This window comes from Penaeus monodon, chromosome 41 (genome assembly GCF_015228065.2).
Source record: "Penaeus monodon isolate SGIC_2016 chromosome 41, NSTDA_Pmon_1, whole genome shotgun sequence".
Taxonomy (NCBI): domain Eukaryota; kingdom Metazoa; phylum Arthropoda; class Malacostraca; order Decapoda; family Penaeidae; genus Penaeus; species Penaeus monodon.
Genome location: NC_051426.1, coordinates 12,779,407 through 12,796,906, shown reverse-complemented (window position 1 = coordinate 12,796,906; position 17,500 = coordinate 12,779,407). Strand labels below are relative to the sequence as shown.

The 17,500-nt window shown below is 35.8% G+C and overlaps 2 protein-coding genes across 3 annotated transcripts in view; one reads left to right on the top strand and one right to left on the bottom strand.

Moving 5' to 3' along the window:
* Window positions 1-282: 282 nt before the first annotated feature.
* Window positions 283-6,243, top strand: LOC119598709 (probable ATP-dependent RNA helicase DDX49). The gene is made up of 9 exons (XM_037948481.1): window positions 283-395; window positions 1,858-2,051; window positions 2,688-2,866; window positions 3,101-3,266; window positions 4,072-4,254; window positions 4,474-4,635; window positions 4,822-4,998; window positions 5,486-5,622; window positions 5,805-6,243. Exons 1-9 carry the CDS (start codon window positions 302-304, stop codon window positions 6,085-6,087), a joined length of 1,575 nt encoding a protein of 524 aa, XP_037804409.1. The 5' UTR covers window positions 283-301; the 3' UTR covers window positions 6,088-6,243.
* Window positions 6,244-6,512: 269 nt separating this feature from the next.
* LOC119598708 (cullin-5-like) overlaps window positions 6,513-17,500 on the bottom strand; it is a gene marked incomplete at its 5' end in the record, with an annotated part of 14,249 nt that continues 3,261 nt past the window's right edge. The window contains 11 exon segments of one of the 2 annotated variants that reach the window (XM_037948478.1): window positions 6,513-11,305; window positions 11,781-11,904; window positions 12,139-12,257; window positions 13,028-13,189; window positions 13,489-13,661; window positions 14,815-14,948; window positions 15,388-15,512; window positions 16,079-16,216; window positions 16,425-16,607; window positions 17,095-17,225; window positions 17,469-17,500. The exon segment at window positions 17,469-17,500 is cut by the window's right edge and continues 62 nt beyond it. In XM_037948478.1, the coding sequence (XP_037804406.1) occupies window positions 11,111-11,305; window positions 11,781-11,904; window positions 12,139-12,257; window positions 13,028-13,189; window positions 13,489-13,661; window positions 14,815-14,948; window positions 15,388-15,512; window positions 16,079-16,216; window positions 16,425-16,607; window positions 17,095-17,225; window positions 17,469-17,500 (1,516 nt within the window). 2 annotated transcript variants of the gene reach the window in all.

The following is a 17,500-nucleotide window of genomic DNA, read 5'->3' as shown; positions in this document are numbered from 1 at the left end:
GCATGTTATAAAATAATTTCCTAGTATTACCAAACGTCTACACAGTACTGTAGATGATAAATTAATTACATTATTTTCTTTCAGGTGATTTGTGTAGCATCAAATATTAATATAGAATTCGAGAGTACTACATATTATAATGAGAAAGATTGTTATCGAAATACAATATCAAATCAGTGGGTTAATTTCTAAAAATATTTGAAATTTAAAGCTTGTTTATTCTAAGTAAAATGATGATACTATATATATATTTTATATTTTCGTCGAGATTCGAATGTTTCACTGTATACAAACAACAGCCATGGCGGACCTCGTGAGTGAGGACACACGTGATAAAACCTACGACGATATCCCAGGCCTCCAACCATGGATGCTCCAGCAACTCAGATATCTTAGTAAGCCCGAGTTGTGAGTCTTGGTTTTATATATTTATATTGGAGTATATCATGTCACATAACCACAATTGCAACACAACACCTTTACATGTTTACTTATGACAACAATCCAGGCAGAATCACACAGCTGATACGATATTAACCCTGATGGTTTCAGCACTCAAAGACGAAAATGTTGTATGCCAGACTACGAAAGCTACCACGCTATCACAGAATCTAGCTAGCACAGTTCAAACAATTGCAGATGGTGATGTGCAATTGATAGCCGGTGTGACCTCACGTGATTTCATCTTTCCTTGAGTATTGCAGGAAAATGCTTATTTTACTAATACTGTCAATATCAGTGCTATTGTTATCTTGAATATCATAATTTTTATTATTATGAATATTCAGAATACTTTTGCACAACCAGTTACTACAATATTAATATCAATGAGTTCCTCATACTCTCTAGTATGCAAATTAAGATCAGTTATGGCACAGAACCCCCACCCCATACCTACAATCTTGGCCCCAGTAGTAGGGGAGAACATGAATGGTACCAGGGAAATTGCAGGGCAAAATATGAATAATATACAGAATAATATATATTGTCAAAAGCAGGGGACGATACACATTCAGCCTTCCCCTCCATGTCAGTCGTATGCTTTACTCAGCCTTAAAGGATCCTTTGTCTTCCATTGCAGGACCCACAACCCCCTGCATTAGACAGTATGGTGATATATTCTGTGTATATTATTCATAAATTACCCTGTAGTTTCCCTGGTACCTTTCATGCCCTTACCTGCTATCTAGACCAAGAATGTGGAGGTTGGGCAAATGTCTTACATATATGGGTAGTAGTTAGTGAGAGGAACCCATCGACATCAATATCATCATGATTGTGTCATGTGAAGCTATTCTGAATATTTACCATCATGTTATTGACATTGATAATAGCAATATAAGATAAAAGAAAAGATTTCCAAATACCAAGGAAAAGAGTACATAGGTGGATAGATAGTACAAGTAATTGACAATTGATAAAGTAAACTCACAGTGGGCATGAAATGTACATGCCATCCCCAGTTTCAGTGGGTTAACAGGTTTTAGAATTTCATCAGCAGTGGAATGAAATACCACAAAACAGCAGACCACCTAAATGGTAGCTTATCATAGTATAGTAGAATTAGTGTACCATGGCTATATTGGTTATTTTATGGGTATTATTATTATATAGAATATTATTTTTGGTAAAAGAATAAGCTGATAGGAATTTTTCTTTGTTTTTACCGAGCTAGATAAATGATGCTTGCTTTTTTTTTTTTTAGAATAAGTTTTGAACTGAAAAGAACAAAGTTCACATTTAAATGGTGTTAGAATTTTTCTTCATTTTTTTATAACATATTAGAACATTTCTAATGTAATGAGTCATTTCTTTGGAATGTTTCTTATATGATTTTTTTTCTTCTTTTTTTTTCAGAAATTTTGAGACCAACTCCAATCCAGTACCATTGTATACCACCTGCTATTGAGGGTCATGATATCATTGGAGCTGCCAAGACTGGATCAGGAAAGACACTGGCTTTTGTGATCCCTATTCTCCAGAAACTGTCTATTGATCCATATGGCATTTATGCATTGGTTCTAACACCAACTAGAGAACTTGCTTACCAGGTATGCTCATCATGTGAGAGACAGACAAACAGACACAGACACATACACCAACTGACCAACCGACCATAATTTAACTAAATACGCTACTTGGTTATTCCGAGCACATTTTTTTGCAGAACATTTGTGGAATTCCAAAGGTGGTCATTTATTTATTTTCAAGTAAATCTAACTAGCATTAGCAGTATAGTACCAGTATATTTTTTTCTTCCACAAAATTTATTTTAAGAAAGTCATTCAAAGTTTCATGGATATAGAAACAAACTGCAAAAACAAGAGCAGAGTGCTTTCCTCACTGATAGTCTCCTCTGAGTTAACCCATTAATGCTGGGAACATGTAATATTTACTTGTTACGTGAAATGCTTATGCATGTTTACACTCTTTTAATGGCAGGTTCCTGTAAAATTTAGTTATGTCATTGTTTATGGTAGGTGATTATTATGTAGATTTGCTATATATATATATATATATATATATATATATATATATATATATATATATATATATATATATATATATATATTTTTTTTTTTTTTTTTTTTTTTTTTTTTTTTTTAATACAACCAATAGTCCTTTTATTTTCAAAATATTCAAATTCAAGCTTGTGCTTTTGTTGATCCAACATCCTGTCCTTGCAGATAGCAGACCAATTCAAAGGTCTGGGAGGTCCTGTCTCTCTAAAAATATCTGTGATTGTGGGAGGTATAGACAGGTTGACACAGTGTAAGGAACTCGGCAAATCCCCCCATGTGGTAGTGGCCACACCTGGAAGACTTGCAGATATACTGGATAGTGCCCCTGAATTTACACTCAAGAGGTAAGAAGGATGTGATTGTTCTTACTTTTCTTTTTTTCATTTGAACAGGCTAAACTACTTCATGTTTCTCTGATTATTTTAAATGCATTACATTTCTTTTTCTGCTTTCTGATACAGGAAGCAAAGATACCCTATCCCTTCTTCAGTCAGACTTCAAGATCATCTGCAGTCATGAGAATAGCTGTTGTGTACATCCTACCTGTCTTCCAGTGCAGCCAGTTTTCTTCTTTTCAGAATAAAGTTCCTGGTTCTGGATGAAGCTGACCGTCTCATGGATGGCAGGTTTGATGAGCAGATCCAGACAATCTGGTCATCACTTCCTGATAGAAGACAGACTCTTCTGTTCTCAGCAACAATTACAGACAGATTGCAGAAAATGAAAGACTTAGCGTCTTCAAAGGTGAGGCATAGGGGTTTTAACCTATTTGATCCAATGCTTTGCTGTCTGCACCTGGCCCATAATCCAAACATTGGGGTTACTTGATTGGTGACTCTACCGATGTGTGGCTTGTAGGTGGGCACACATGAACACTCATGTGTGGTGTCAGGACTCTTTGCCTGCCCTTTGCAATCTTATTATATTTTTTTCCAGCTGAAAAGTTTTTTTTTTCATTTTCCAAGATCTTTCTTTGTTATTTGATTTTTCTGTATCAAGATGCACAGACTCAATTATGCAATTATTTGAAATACACCCTGGATAGGAATAGGATCCTAAGGATGAAAATAGTGGCATCCCTGAAGCCAGTACTCTTCCAGTAATGGCTCACAGATAGTACATCCACACTCATTTACCAAAGTTCCTAACTGTCCACTGAGTCTAATCTCCCTCCAAGAGCTTTGTACATTTGTGGTGTCATTTCCATCATCCCACCTTTCAGCTGAAATTCTCATGTTCCATCACCCTGGTCACTGACCTAATTTTTCTATGACAGCACTCAGACATAAAGCCAAATTTTTTCATGACATGATGATTACATCATCAAGATTCAGGGGATTAATACATTGTTTTTAGAATTAATATAAGTTTTATTGTGATTGATTTTGACTTTATTTGGTATAATACCTTACAGTTATATTTAGTCTTTAACATCAGTGAGCCTCTGGCATACCAATGATAGCAGATCATGAGGGAATAGTAAAGAGAAACAAACCTGTGAATACCTATGTCCCATCACTCTTATTTAGAAACTTCTCTCTTTTATCAGGTATTCCTCTGGCAGACAAGTGCAAAGAATGACCAAGCCACAGTGCAGCAGTTGGATGAACGCTATTGCCTTGTTAGCCCTGTATCAAAAGATGCCACAATGGTTGCTTTGCTGTTGGAATTCTCAGAGAAAAGTCCTAGAGGACTGATTATAGTGTTCACAGATACCTGTAAAAGCACACAGGTAAGTACATTAACAGATGAATAATGTATTGTCATTATTAATAAGATTTGCATACCCTGTACTAGGTCATTGGAATTCACATAAAGATCAAAGAAATAAACTTTCATCACCATTCAAAACAGAATATGCAAATGTTATTACAAAGTTCCCCATTTTCAAGTAAACTGTCTTCAACTTAATTTCCAACCTGTCATCACTGAAGTTCACTTTTTGTCACAGATATTGAACATGATGCTGAACAAACTAGGAGTACAGTCTGTCTGTATCCACTCCATGCTCACACAAAAGGAGCGTCTGGCTGCCCTCGCCAGGTTCAAATCTTCTCAAGTGAAGATCCTCATAGCCACTGACCTCGCTAGCAGAGGCCTTGACATTCCTTTGGTAAGTTAGGACCTCAAAATTGATTTGTAAATCATTGTCTTGCATCAAATATCAGTCATAAAGTTAGGATTTTAAATCTGCTTCCTTCTGGTAATTTTGGGCCTAGAATAGTGATTTATTAATTGTTTGTGAGTTTGAAATGCAGACTTCTCATGTCACATTTAAAAGTATCTCTTCCCATTGTAGGTTCAGCTTATTGTCAACCACAAGATCCCAAACAGCCCAAGCATCTACATTCATCGGGTTGGAAGGACAGCTCGCGCTGGCAGGTCAGGTCAAGCTGTGACCTTTGTGACCCCACACGAACTCAAGCTCCTCCTGAATGTTGAAGGGAAGACAAAGAGGAAGATGTCTGAGGTCAAGGTGGGTCAAGAATGCAGTTGATTAAATTTCTCTGGTTATTCACATTTTGTATTTGTCTTCATTGGTGGTGATTTTTGCTTTGTTTTCTCTTGATTTATTCATTTAATTGCTTTGCTTTAGTTTTTGGTCTGTCCTGTGTTCATCTTTTTTCATCAGTCATCAGTCATCATCATCAGTCATCATCATCAGTCATCATCATCAGTCATCATCATCAGTCATCATCATCAGTCATCATCATCAGTCATCATCATCAGTCATCATCATCAGTCATCATCATCATCATCATCATCATCATCATCATCATCATCATCATCATCATCATCATCATCATCATCATCATCATCATCATCATCATCATCATCATCAAATGTCAGTAGTAGTAGTAGTAGCAGTAAAAGAATTTTTTTATTTATTTATTCTGTGATGCTGATTTATGAGCAATATATCATTCCATTGACAATCTATTTTTCTCAATCACAAATGATAGGTGGATGAAGCGATGGCACAGAGAATTATGAAACAGGTTAACGTCACGAAAAGAGAACAGGAGATCAAGCTTGATGAAACAGACTTTGACGAACGACGGAACATCAACAAACGCAAGCGGTTAATCATGGAAGGAAGGTGAAGATTTTGTTGATTTGTCATTTTTGCTGTTTCTCTGATTCATTTGAGAAACTTATATAAATGTATTACCAGATATTTCTTATAAGTCTGGTTAAATGTTAGAAATTGTGCGCCCTTATGTTTATCTGATTTGATTGCAAATAATTCTAGTCCTACTCTTTGCAACTCCTTTCATACAGAGATCCTGACGAAGAGGAGGAGAAGAAAAAGAAGCTGTTAAAGAAAAGACAGCGAGAGATGAAGCAAGATCGCGAAAAAATGCTGCAGAGATTAGGCGTGAAAAAATCCAAAAAGAATGAAGTCCAGCAGGACACGGGAAGCAAAGCTAAACTTAATAGCCCTTCTAAAACACCAAATAGCATGAAGTCAAAGAATATAATGGACTCTAAGGGAAAGAAGATGAAAAAGAAGCGCAGCAAAATGAAAACTGGTGGTGGTTTCACTGTATCAGATCTCAAGTGAATGATTTTTATTATTTATAACCATTCCTGTTCATGTTACATATTGTTGTGTAAATACTTTATTGTTTGTTTGACAATTATATGTAACAATTGTTACTAGTGAAACAGTTATATGTAACTATGTATAGAACTAAAAGAAATATAAATATAAATTCATGAGGATGTTTTATTTCTACCAAAATATTTGATTCTCAAGAACTCAATTTTGTTGAAAGTATAGTAGATTCCTCTTTTCCTTGTAAGAAGTACATTAAAAAAAATTGAATATTTATATTTTTTATGTGGTCACTCCATAATTGACTCATAGTATACTTTATTAGATTATTGAAAAGCTAATTTTTCTCGTTTTTTTTCCATTTTATCTGCACATCCCTGTATACAAATCAGTTAAAAAGAAAGATAAAAAAGGCAAAAGCAAACACAATCTTTATTAATATTCATTTATTTAAAATAACATCACAGCATACAACAAGATGGGGCCAACGGTAACAATGCATGATGCGTAAGGTGCATGAAGTGTGGGGGTTGGTCATCTGGGACGCCCAAAGTCTTCTTGGGCCATCCCTTATTACATGTGACCACAGACATGGCTAGTTCATGGGCTTAAGACATTCCTCAGAAATTCAGGTCATCGTTAAAAATTTCAGCTGCCCTTACATAACCTCAATGAAAAATGCAACCACTGGTTGATAAAAAGAAATTTTGGCATATGTTGTTTCTCTCTTAAAGATTCCTGCTCCTGTTTATGGTTTTCAGATGTTAGCAGTGATGGTTGTAAGAAATGGCAATGACAAGAGGGCCTGGAAAGTAGTACTATGACCAAATGCCACAGGAGAAAAAGTATCACATTTGTTTTAACAAGAGGAAAAGACAGAAGGTGTATGGGATATACAATAGTAAGGAAAGTTGAGAAAATACAAGCAAGAGAATGAAAAAGTCTTCCCTCTATGTAATGTCTCACTGTAGAAGCTGTGAATGTAATGTATATATTATCCACACACAATGTTGGGGATGTATGTTCAGGTATGAGGTTAAGTAGCTGCAACTAATAACTCCACTTTAGCTGCATATTTTGGGGCAGTGCGTGTGGATCTAAAAGGTGGTTTATTATTAAGCCGCTAAAACTTACTAGCACAGAACAAGTCCCTTTACAATTTCTCATCAGTTGTCCCAAGTTCAAACAACATTTTTTTTTTTTTATCTAGTTTCCTTACAAAGCAAAAAGTTCAAATACTAATGAATAATAAACCAGACAGTCCTAAATAAACAATAACTTTTGTTCATAATATATAATTTACAGAATTGTTAATTTTCCACATTACACTACTGATTTTGTTGAGGATCAAATGAATACTTCCACTGATATCCTATTGTACATAACATCATATGTGACTTGAACCTGTCACCAGAAACAACAAATATTAAAAGACTCCTTATTACACTTTTCCCATTCAAACACTGCCTTACCTTGGGCCCGCAATAAACATTTCCAAGGAGAAAAAGGCCCTTTCCTCATATTTTAAAATTATCCCATTAAAAAAATAATCTTGGTTCTCTCTGCATTGTTTTTACTATCCCAGTTCAGTCCAAAGGAGGGGGATTAATAATAGCATTTAACATTGGTGTCTGTAAAACGTTTCTTTTATAAATATTGTAAAGTAATTTCAAGAACAATGCAGTTCTTGATTTTTTATCCAGGCCTTTGCATAGTGTACATAAATGCTACTCAAACTGCAGCGTACACATTGGGCGCTGGTACATGAGCCACAGGCTGTCAGACCCCACCAAATTTCCAGAAAATATCAGTATTACATTATTGTAACATTCCTTTCTTACAAAATAAATATTATTTAAAAAGTGTGTTAACTTTTAATATATTCGTTATGTTTTCCCCATATAAATTGATGTTACTGTTGAAGTTCAAATAATTATTTTTGGATCATAAGTAAATAATATGGCACATATATGCTACCGGTCCCTGGCATACTGGAAAAATAAAAAAGGCTTGTCTACCATGTCAGATAGCTTGAGTAACACTGGGTCACAGATATATCTGAAGACTTACAAACAATCACTTGCAAAAAAGTAATTATTGTCATCATCTGATCTAGTCCACTATGGCATACAAGACAAGTATTATTTTGGCATATACCAGTAAGCTATTATAAACTCCCACAAACAAAATGCTTTTAGTTTTACCTATGACCATGTAAGGAAAAAATCCCTTTTAAAAGTTTATATACATATTTATGTTGGCATCTTTGGATCCTCCATTCCATACATAGTATTTCTTTCTGTCTATTTTCTTCTGTAAATTATAGTGTTTTTTATAAAAAGGAACAAGCACTGTGACACATTAGTTTCAACTGGTAATATGCATGTATTATTATAATGCTGAATCCTCATCTCCAGAACCAAGTAAATTTTGTTTGTCAAATGTGTCATTACTCTAAAATCTATGACAAAGTTGAATTACGTTCTATGTATCTAAATCTATGTTTCCTTGTTTATTTTTGCGTGGACTGTTCACTGGCTTTACTTCAGATTTAATTCAAACAGGAGTTTCAAGTGGATTTCTAAAAAGAAATTATCGCTTTCCACTGGTTGAAAAAGGGCCTTTAATAATCCTTCATTTCTGTGCCAGAGAAACTAATTGCAGAAAACTGTTTTTATTGTATACTTTCATTATATATATAAAAAGTATTAAGTACATCTGATCTGTCTATAGTCTACTGCTTGCCTATGGATACTTTATAGAAAATTCTCTTAAATGTTTTAAAAGTCATTATATTAATAATTTATTATATTACTCTACATAATCCTTATTGGAAAACATTCTACATCACAATCTCCTTTATTTTATAGCAGTGTTGTAGCTTGTAACTATCCTGAACCTCTCCTCACTTTTGCACTACAAATGCTTTAACTTGCCTCTATTAAATGTAACAATGATCCTTTCTGGTTTTGCACCTAAAAAAAATTAATGACATTCCTTTCATACTAAATCACATTCTTTTCTAGCATGTAGACCCATAACTTTTTAAAGCAAAAACCATATTGGCTTCCTAAACATTCCTCCTCTGGTCTACATCAATTAAGGCTTTAGACGACTAAGAAAAATATTTCTATAAATGGCCCATCACAAATTACAGTTTCATACTGTCACACATTGCATATAACTGTCTAGTTTAGTACTTACTATAAGATATAGAATGAGGAAATTTGTTATCAAAAGTTCAAGACTTGTTAATGTCAACATTTCTGCTTTAATGTACATTCAGTGTGCTAAACACAGTCAAGACTAGCAAAAAGTTCTCCAGAATAACATTTCTTGACTTTAAAAACATAGTAGTAGTTGGAAAGAGAAAAAGAAAAATCTCACTTCTTACACTATATACACTTGTATCACTTTATGTATCTTGTTAATTCTGGTCCACAATACTTCATTGTTTTTCCCTGATGCAAAAGAAAATGACTGCACTATACACTCATGGTTGATGTCACACGTTCCTAAGGGTCCCATATGAACAGAAGTAAAACTGATTCTGATTCACAACTCCAAGCACATGACAGTTGCCTGTCCCCCCCCTCCTCCTCCCTCTAAAAAACACTATCACTGCCAAAATAGAGAAGAGAAATCACAACAAAATAAGGATATGCATTTGGAGTGACCGCTGCCCCAGCCTGCTTCTACTATTCACATAACATACCAGTAAAAACCATTATGGTTGTTTATAACATATTGCCTCTTGGACTGCTGGCTTCTGCAGAGGCTAGTAATAATAATTATAATATTTACAATGACAGCACATAGGGGCACTGGTAAGGCGTTGGTATGGTGGCTTGACAATGATCTACACCTGATTTTGAGGAATTTTCTATTGCAATGATTCAACGCTTCATAAATAAATGTTTTTTTCGTATTCTCTCTTCTTTTCCATTTTTTGAGTCGTCAACACAGAATCTATCGAGCCATCACTTCACATGTAAATAAAGAATTCAGGCAACACCACCTTTTCCTTGGATAAAACTCTGAGTACACATGAAATTCAGGTCTGAAAAATCATCATCATTCCACCATAGAACTCACACATTGTACAGCTAGGAGAGGCTCTTTTTTATACTCTTCACCTACTATATACAGAGGCATCGTAGAATATGCGTAATAATATAAATGTTAAGTCCATGAGAAGTACGCAGAGTGCAGCTCCTGGCATGAGTGAGAGAGGGGGGAGAGAAGGGACCTAGTGGCATCTTGATATCTTGGATCTCACACACCACCTGACTCACATGGCTCATGCTGTCTGAACAACTTTGCATAACAGGACACATCACTGACAAAGGCCTTGTATATTGATTCTCTATCACTCAAAACTTTCAAAACTACATTCCTTTTATCTATCTGAAGATTTTCTGTTGGAAAAAACAATGGGGAGTATCTACTAAATATTCTGAAACTATTTTTCTCCTTCTAACTGCTCCTGAAAATAGGAAAGGTTGACTTGATACTTTATGAAGCATAGACCTTACACTGCATATCATCAGGAATGTGTTTGCAGCACAAGAACATCACATGTAATAAACAGACAATCAATTTGTTTACCTGCCAAGGCCACACAGAAAAAAATGGATTAAAGATTTATTTTCCACTATCTGGAGATCTCTTCCTTGCATCCAGCTTGACATTACACTTTCATGTTTTATTCTTTGTTACCATACATAACAAATGTTCAAGATCCACTTAGTGAGATGCTAACCTCCACATTTCATCAGAAAGAGCACAAGTCTTTCAAGCACATCCCATTCATTGCCAGCACATATCCAACTGCCTTGATTTGCTTCATCGTATCGGCTACTTGCCTGCTCGCCCACTTCCCTCACACTCTGCCCTGCCAACATTACCATCATCCCAAGTGCCAAGGATAGTGTTCGAGCTCCTGCTACCTCTTCCTCTTCCTCCTATCCCTTTTGCCCATGCATGCCTGCGAGCCAAGGTGGTGCCATTTCTCTCTCTCCTTCGTTGACTAGGCCATGTAGATGAAGATATTGATGTTCTCATCGTCACGCTTCATGTATTTGTGTTCAATGAGCCATTCCAGCTGCTCTTTGATCAGCTTCTTGCTCGGAAGGAACATATTCTTCAGCATCTCCACCAACTCCGTCTGCAGTTGGGCGTTGGAGATCCTCTTGCGCATCTTTAAAATCTTCACTATGGCTTCCTACAGGAGGAGGAAAGAGAAGTCAGCAACGAAAAGTATGCAACACTTCAGCACTATATATTGAAGATGGGGAAAAAAAAAAAAAAAAAAAAAAAAAAAAAAACTTGATATGCTCTTGGACGAGATGCTGCCTATGTGTAGCTTATAGATAATAACAAACTAAATAATTCAATGCATAACAATTTTTGTTCATAAATATTTTAATCCATTACAGACAGGCCATGTGTACAGGCATCATAACAAACCACTTGGTCTGCCGGGTACGCCTGTACATGCACCAGAGCACATGGAGTGAGTAGTTCCAATTGAGGTAGCAGACTCCCATGCCCAGTGTCTGGCCGTTGCCAGAAATCACCAAAGTTTATCACGCTCAGGAATTTCTGCTACCCGACAGTGATGGGTTAAAAATGAAGAAAAAAAGAGAGGAAAAGATATATTAACAACACAAAAAATAAGCATATCCAAATGCTTATACCTGAGTTCGGAGTATTCTAAGCTGCACGATGCCCTCATTGTCCTCCTCCTTGCTTTTCTCTGTGCTGAGCTGCAGACGCCCAATTAAGTTCACTTTGCCACGCTTCTGGGGTTTGCCATTTTTACTGTGAGGGATGGATAAGGTAGTGTAAGGAAAACTGCTACAGCAGGAAAAAAATATTGAAAAACAAAAACAAAAAAATCTAAATGTGAAAAGGAATATATATAACAATAACAAATAATAATGAAAAGACTATAAAAGTTTATTACAAAAACCATGTCCCTAAAACTAAATTATAGCAATATGAAAACATAAAAAAATTGTAGACATCAAAGCACATTTCTAATGGGATACTCACATTGGTGCAAATTCCTGGTTAACCCAAAAGAGGGTGTTTTCTGTGAAGTCCTTGGGTGATGAGACCTCTCCAGAGAAGGACAGGACTTGTCTCTTCATCTTTGGAAATGCTACCAGGGACTGTGGACAAGGAACACATTGCTTAATTTTACAATCTTTCTTTCTGATTACATATTTGACAATCTGTTGATTTGTCATACATTCACTAACTTGCTCTCTCTTTCAGGATGTGTAAGAGTGTGCAAATGTTAACCCTTTGCCGACGGGTGGCATGTACGTACATGCCATGGTGTATGTATGGACATGCCATCATTTTTTTTTTTTTTTCTTTTTTGTTACAATCACAGCAAAAGATTATTTTTCTGCCACTGAAAGTGTGATTAAGTTGTTTTTAACAATTTCTCATTTTTACTATGCAAAAAATACACACACACACACACACACACACACACACACACACACACACACACACACACACACACACACACACACACACACACACACACACAAAAAAAAAAAAAAAAAAAAAAAAAAAAAAAAAAAAAAAAAAAGATTTCAACTCCATGATGCCACACACTGCTTATTTTATTCAGACTATAGACCAAATAATGATCAACTATGGAGTCTATATAACAACAAAAATATCCTTCAGTCTCGTTTTATCAGGAAATATGGCAAGTAGAGACTTTAGATAATAATGAAAACTGAAAATACAACATATGCTCATAGTATTACTAAGAAACGGCATAGGATGCTGGTATTTGGCATGAGTGGTCGCGCATGCTAGGGCAACAATAAAAGCTCCTGGCAGCGAGGCCTGGGCCACTATGAATACTACCCGTCGGGAAAGGGTTAAGCTCTAACTAACGTCTGCCTCCTTCCTGACTCACCCACAATGTCCGTCTCAACTCTGGATCTGGGAGTTCAGTCGCAAGACGAAGATTATCAAAGGAGATCTTATCATGCATTCGTTGGTTCCAGGCAAACATGACAGCCATCTGGAAAGTCGTTACATCCAAGTCGAACCTCCCCATATTATTGCAGAAGGTGACCTGTGGACAATATCACACTTTGAGTAGGGAGATGATGATGATAATAATGATGACAAAAACAAAATAATTCTGGCTATAATCATCTCCTACAATTATATTAGCCCAGTGGTAAATAAGAAATAACAAAGGTCATTATAAGAATAAAAATCAAAATAAGAACAAAAGATATATAACAACTTTCATACAGTCTCTAATCAGACAGCAATGTAGGTTTACATAAAGCTACTTAACACTTCTGAAGAGGATTTTTATCAAAGCTCAGGCAAAAAAACTGGCATAAGCTCAAGCATCAAGCTTACCGTGCCATTGGACATGTGGTGATGCCACAGCAGCTTCCGTCCTGAGTGCTTCTTGCGGTAGAAATCCTCCACCTCAGGAATGAAATCTTCTAACTCCATCGGTAAACTAACTGTGACTCTGTCACTGCCTCTTGCCCATGCGCCAGCATTCAATATCTTAATGTTTAGATTATCTGTCAAAAGAAGGAAAAAAAGGTTAAAATTTTGAACTTGTTCCAGTCTGCATCATTGATGATGTCAAGTGGTGTCCACATGGCATACAAGCTTGGCAAGTTGCTTAAGTCAGCTCTCTATATTGTTCTTATAATTTCCTCCATAAAGTGCTTTTGCTTTGTGATATATTTTCATCAGGCTCACTGAAACATGGCGATGGTTCTGATCCTCAATTCACGCAGCTAGCATTTTTTCCTTCTTTCAATGTGCTGCAAGAATAACTTGCATGGTTTATAATGGTTGGAGAACCCAGGCTGACTTTCTTCTCTATCTTCTTGATCACCTGAACTGTTGGCACAGTTGAGTGTGGCAAGTTGAGTGCTTGTACGACATCACTCTTCAAACACTGTATAACACTGAGATACTGTTGCTCTTCCTTTTCTTCTTGCTGTTTTCATCATTACTTGATGTCTCTTTGGGTAAGTGCAGTGTGGTAGGGAATAGTGGAAGGAGGGATAGTGAAAGACACATTCAAAATCCTGAGAATCGCTCACTAATGCACCAAAATCTTAGCTAAAAAATGCTGTTATTTTGAATCACTTTTACAATAAAAAAGGGAATGTCATGAAAAGAATTATGTTAAAGAGAAATACTGCAAACATAGGCACTATAAAACAAGGATTCAACTAATTCAAAGTAACAGTAATTGCTTTGTCCTGTCAATTTATAATTTCCTCATACATCATTGCTTTCACTAATAGTGCATGTGTCATTGGAATGTTAATTGCTGGATTTTCTATTTCTGTTGAAATACTGGGTATCTGTACTTGGTATGGTTGTATCACGTATGATAATTAACAAAATCTGACTCAAATTCAGTAATAGTTTGCTTTTTTTCAAGTTCACATTGGCATCTACTATAATTACTTGCTTCATGCATGATTAATCACATTATTAACACACATAAGTAAAAGTAAAATAAGATTTATTAAGGTCAGATGAACCTTGCCTTTGCAAGTCTCTCTGAATGACCATAGCTGCCCTAGCGTGAATGTTGCTTAACGGCATCCTCAAATGCCAAAATATTTACTCAACTTTAAAACTAAAACAAAAATATTAGACAGGGAAGCTTTCAATACTTTATAAATACTGTGTTATGAAAACATAGCCTACCTGCTACACTAGACTTTGTGGTTGTTCGAATAGATTCCTTAAATTGTTGATTGAGATCCTCTGACACCTTGATATCCTGGAACATTCTCGCCAGCTTATTGACAAAGTCTGCTGGCATGCCTACTTCTCGTAACCTGTTCATAAAAAAAAAACAGTCATTTGAATAGAGAATGAATTTTACAAAGAAGTTTTTTTCTACATTCAACATTATAGCTATGGAGAAGAGAGATAAAGAGAGAGAGAGAGATAAAGAGAGAGAGAGAAAAAGAGAGAGAGAGAGAGAGAGAGAGAGAAGAGAGAGAGGAGAGAGAGAGAGAGAGAGAGAGAGAGAGAGAAGAGAGAGAGAAAGAGAAGAGAGAAAGAAAGAGAGAAGAAAGAAGAAGAGAGAGAAGAGAAAGAGAAAGAGAAAGAGAAAGACAGAAAGGAAGAGAGGAAGAGAGAAAGAGAAAGAGAAAGAGAAAGAGAGAAAGACAGAAAGGAAGAGAGAAAGACAGAAAGGAAGAGAGAAAGACAGAAAGGAAAAGAGAATGAGAAATCTCCCTAAATTCACTTTTGCAGAGTCCGGTTACATACCATTCTACCATGTTTTCCTCTTTCTCTGAATCTGCAGATGTATCTAAAATGAGACGCCGTGTGAGGTGTGCCTTGTGGTACCTCATGAACACATCCTTGTTGCTTACATACTTTAGCACCAGCAACTGCAAGGAAAAGAGATATCAAGTACACATGCCTTTTCATTATTTCTATCTTCCTTATCTAAAAAGGTAAATCTTCCTACACTTATATAATCATGAATCCCTAAAATTGTAACGTACAAACATGGTCCATGCATTGAGGAATTATTGGATATTTGCACTGCAAATATCCTGGTGTTTGAAATCTTCCTCAGCCCAAGAACAATTTTCATTACAAGTATAGCAGGAGTGTCCAACAAGCAGCCTGCCACACTCTTATGTGGGGCCCACAGCACATTTGCTATTTATTTCTTACATTATCATTCTTGTTTTTTTTTTTTTTTTTTCAAATATTGTGTTTTAGTATTGAATGAAATACCCATATGGCCACTTTGCCTAATGGCTACCTAATTCCAAAGACTAATCATAGTGCAGCTTTTAAATCTGGGTTAACAAATTGTGGGAATAGCATTTCAAAACATGGCAAAAAGTGTGACAGTCATATGATGTCCACTGAAATCATAACTGTCACCTCTGTAAATGCATTACTACAAACAGAAGACATAAGAAAAAAAAAAAAAAATACATACCACGTCCTTCAGCTTGCTCTCAATGTCATCAGCAGTAAGTCTTTTGCTAAGTGGTGTCTTTCTAAGGAGCATATCACAGTAGTTAGCCAGCAGCTCAGGGCATTTGGATTCTGGCTGCGTTTTATTACCGATACCTTTCTGTGGTTAAAAAAAAAGAAAAAAGAGAAAAAATGTAAAATGTAAATCAGTAAATTGATGAGTTAATATAATTTCTTGGCCTGGACCTTCAAAGTCACTTCTGAGTATGTTATCTACAAACTAGAAATTTTCTGTTAGTTGACTAGGTATACAGATCAAGTTCAATATATGGCATGACATTTTCACAAACAAAATACATACTTCTTACTTTTAGTAGTCTTACCGTTTTACTTGGTAATTCAAGTTTAAAAACTTGAGTATCATTGACAACCTGTTTATAAGCCTTATCTCTGGCAGTAAGAAAGCGAGGATCTTCATTAAATGCTTCTGTTACTAGCTTGCTGAACCTCTGGAAGAGGTCTAGCAACTTCTCCACATATTGTTCAGAATCCTGTAGGTGACAAATTATTTATTAGTTTGCTTTAGGTATTATTCAATATTGGACCATTAAAGAAAGAAACTTACAAGGAAAGTAAAATAACTATATAATTATAGCATGTATAACTATATAATTACAGCATGTCTGGTTGTGCCTCTTTGTATACCTGAAAAAAAAAGAGAGAGAAAGAGAGAAAGAAAGAAAGAAAGAAAGAGAGAAGAGAGAGAGAGAGAGAGAGAGAGAGAGAGAGAGAGAGAGAGAGAGAGAGAAAAGAGAAAGAGAAAGAGAAAGAGAAAGAGAAAGAGAAAGAGAAAGAGAAGAGAGAGAAAGAGAGAGAGAAAGGGAAAGAGAAAGAGAGAGAGAGAGAGAGAGAGAGAGAGAGAGAGAGAGAGAGAGAGAGAGAGAGAGAGAGAGAGAGAGAGAGAGAGAGAGAGAGAGAGAGAGAGAGAAAAGATAATCATTTTGTGGTTTCATGTTTCGTTCTTTTAATGTGCATCACCTGTGTTATACTATCTGCTGCAGCCACCATGTCTGCGAGTCCAGCTGAGACAATATGTTCTTCTAGTGCATCTAGCATTGGCTGAATTCCATCTGGGACGCGGTCCATCAATTTAAACATCAACTGTAGTTCTGTGAAAGAAGGGACAAATAAAATTCATCTAGCTAGTGATTTTATAGCTAAAACACAGTCTTATGCTCTATATGGAATCTAACTCAATATTTCTTATTGTTCCACTTTTCTTGATGCTCTAACTGGCTTTTACTTATCAGGCAGTAAAAAAGTCTTACTTCTACAAACTTACCACTGTAAAAGTTATGTATTCTTTAATCATCATTAATTTTATAAATAAATAAAACAAAATGACAACTTACTATCAGTTTCATTATTCTTGATCATTTGTGGA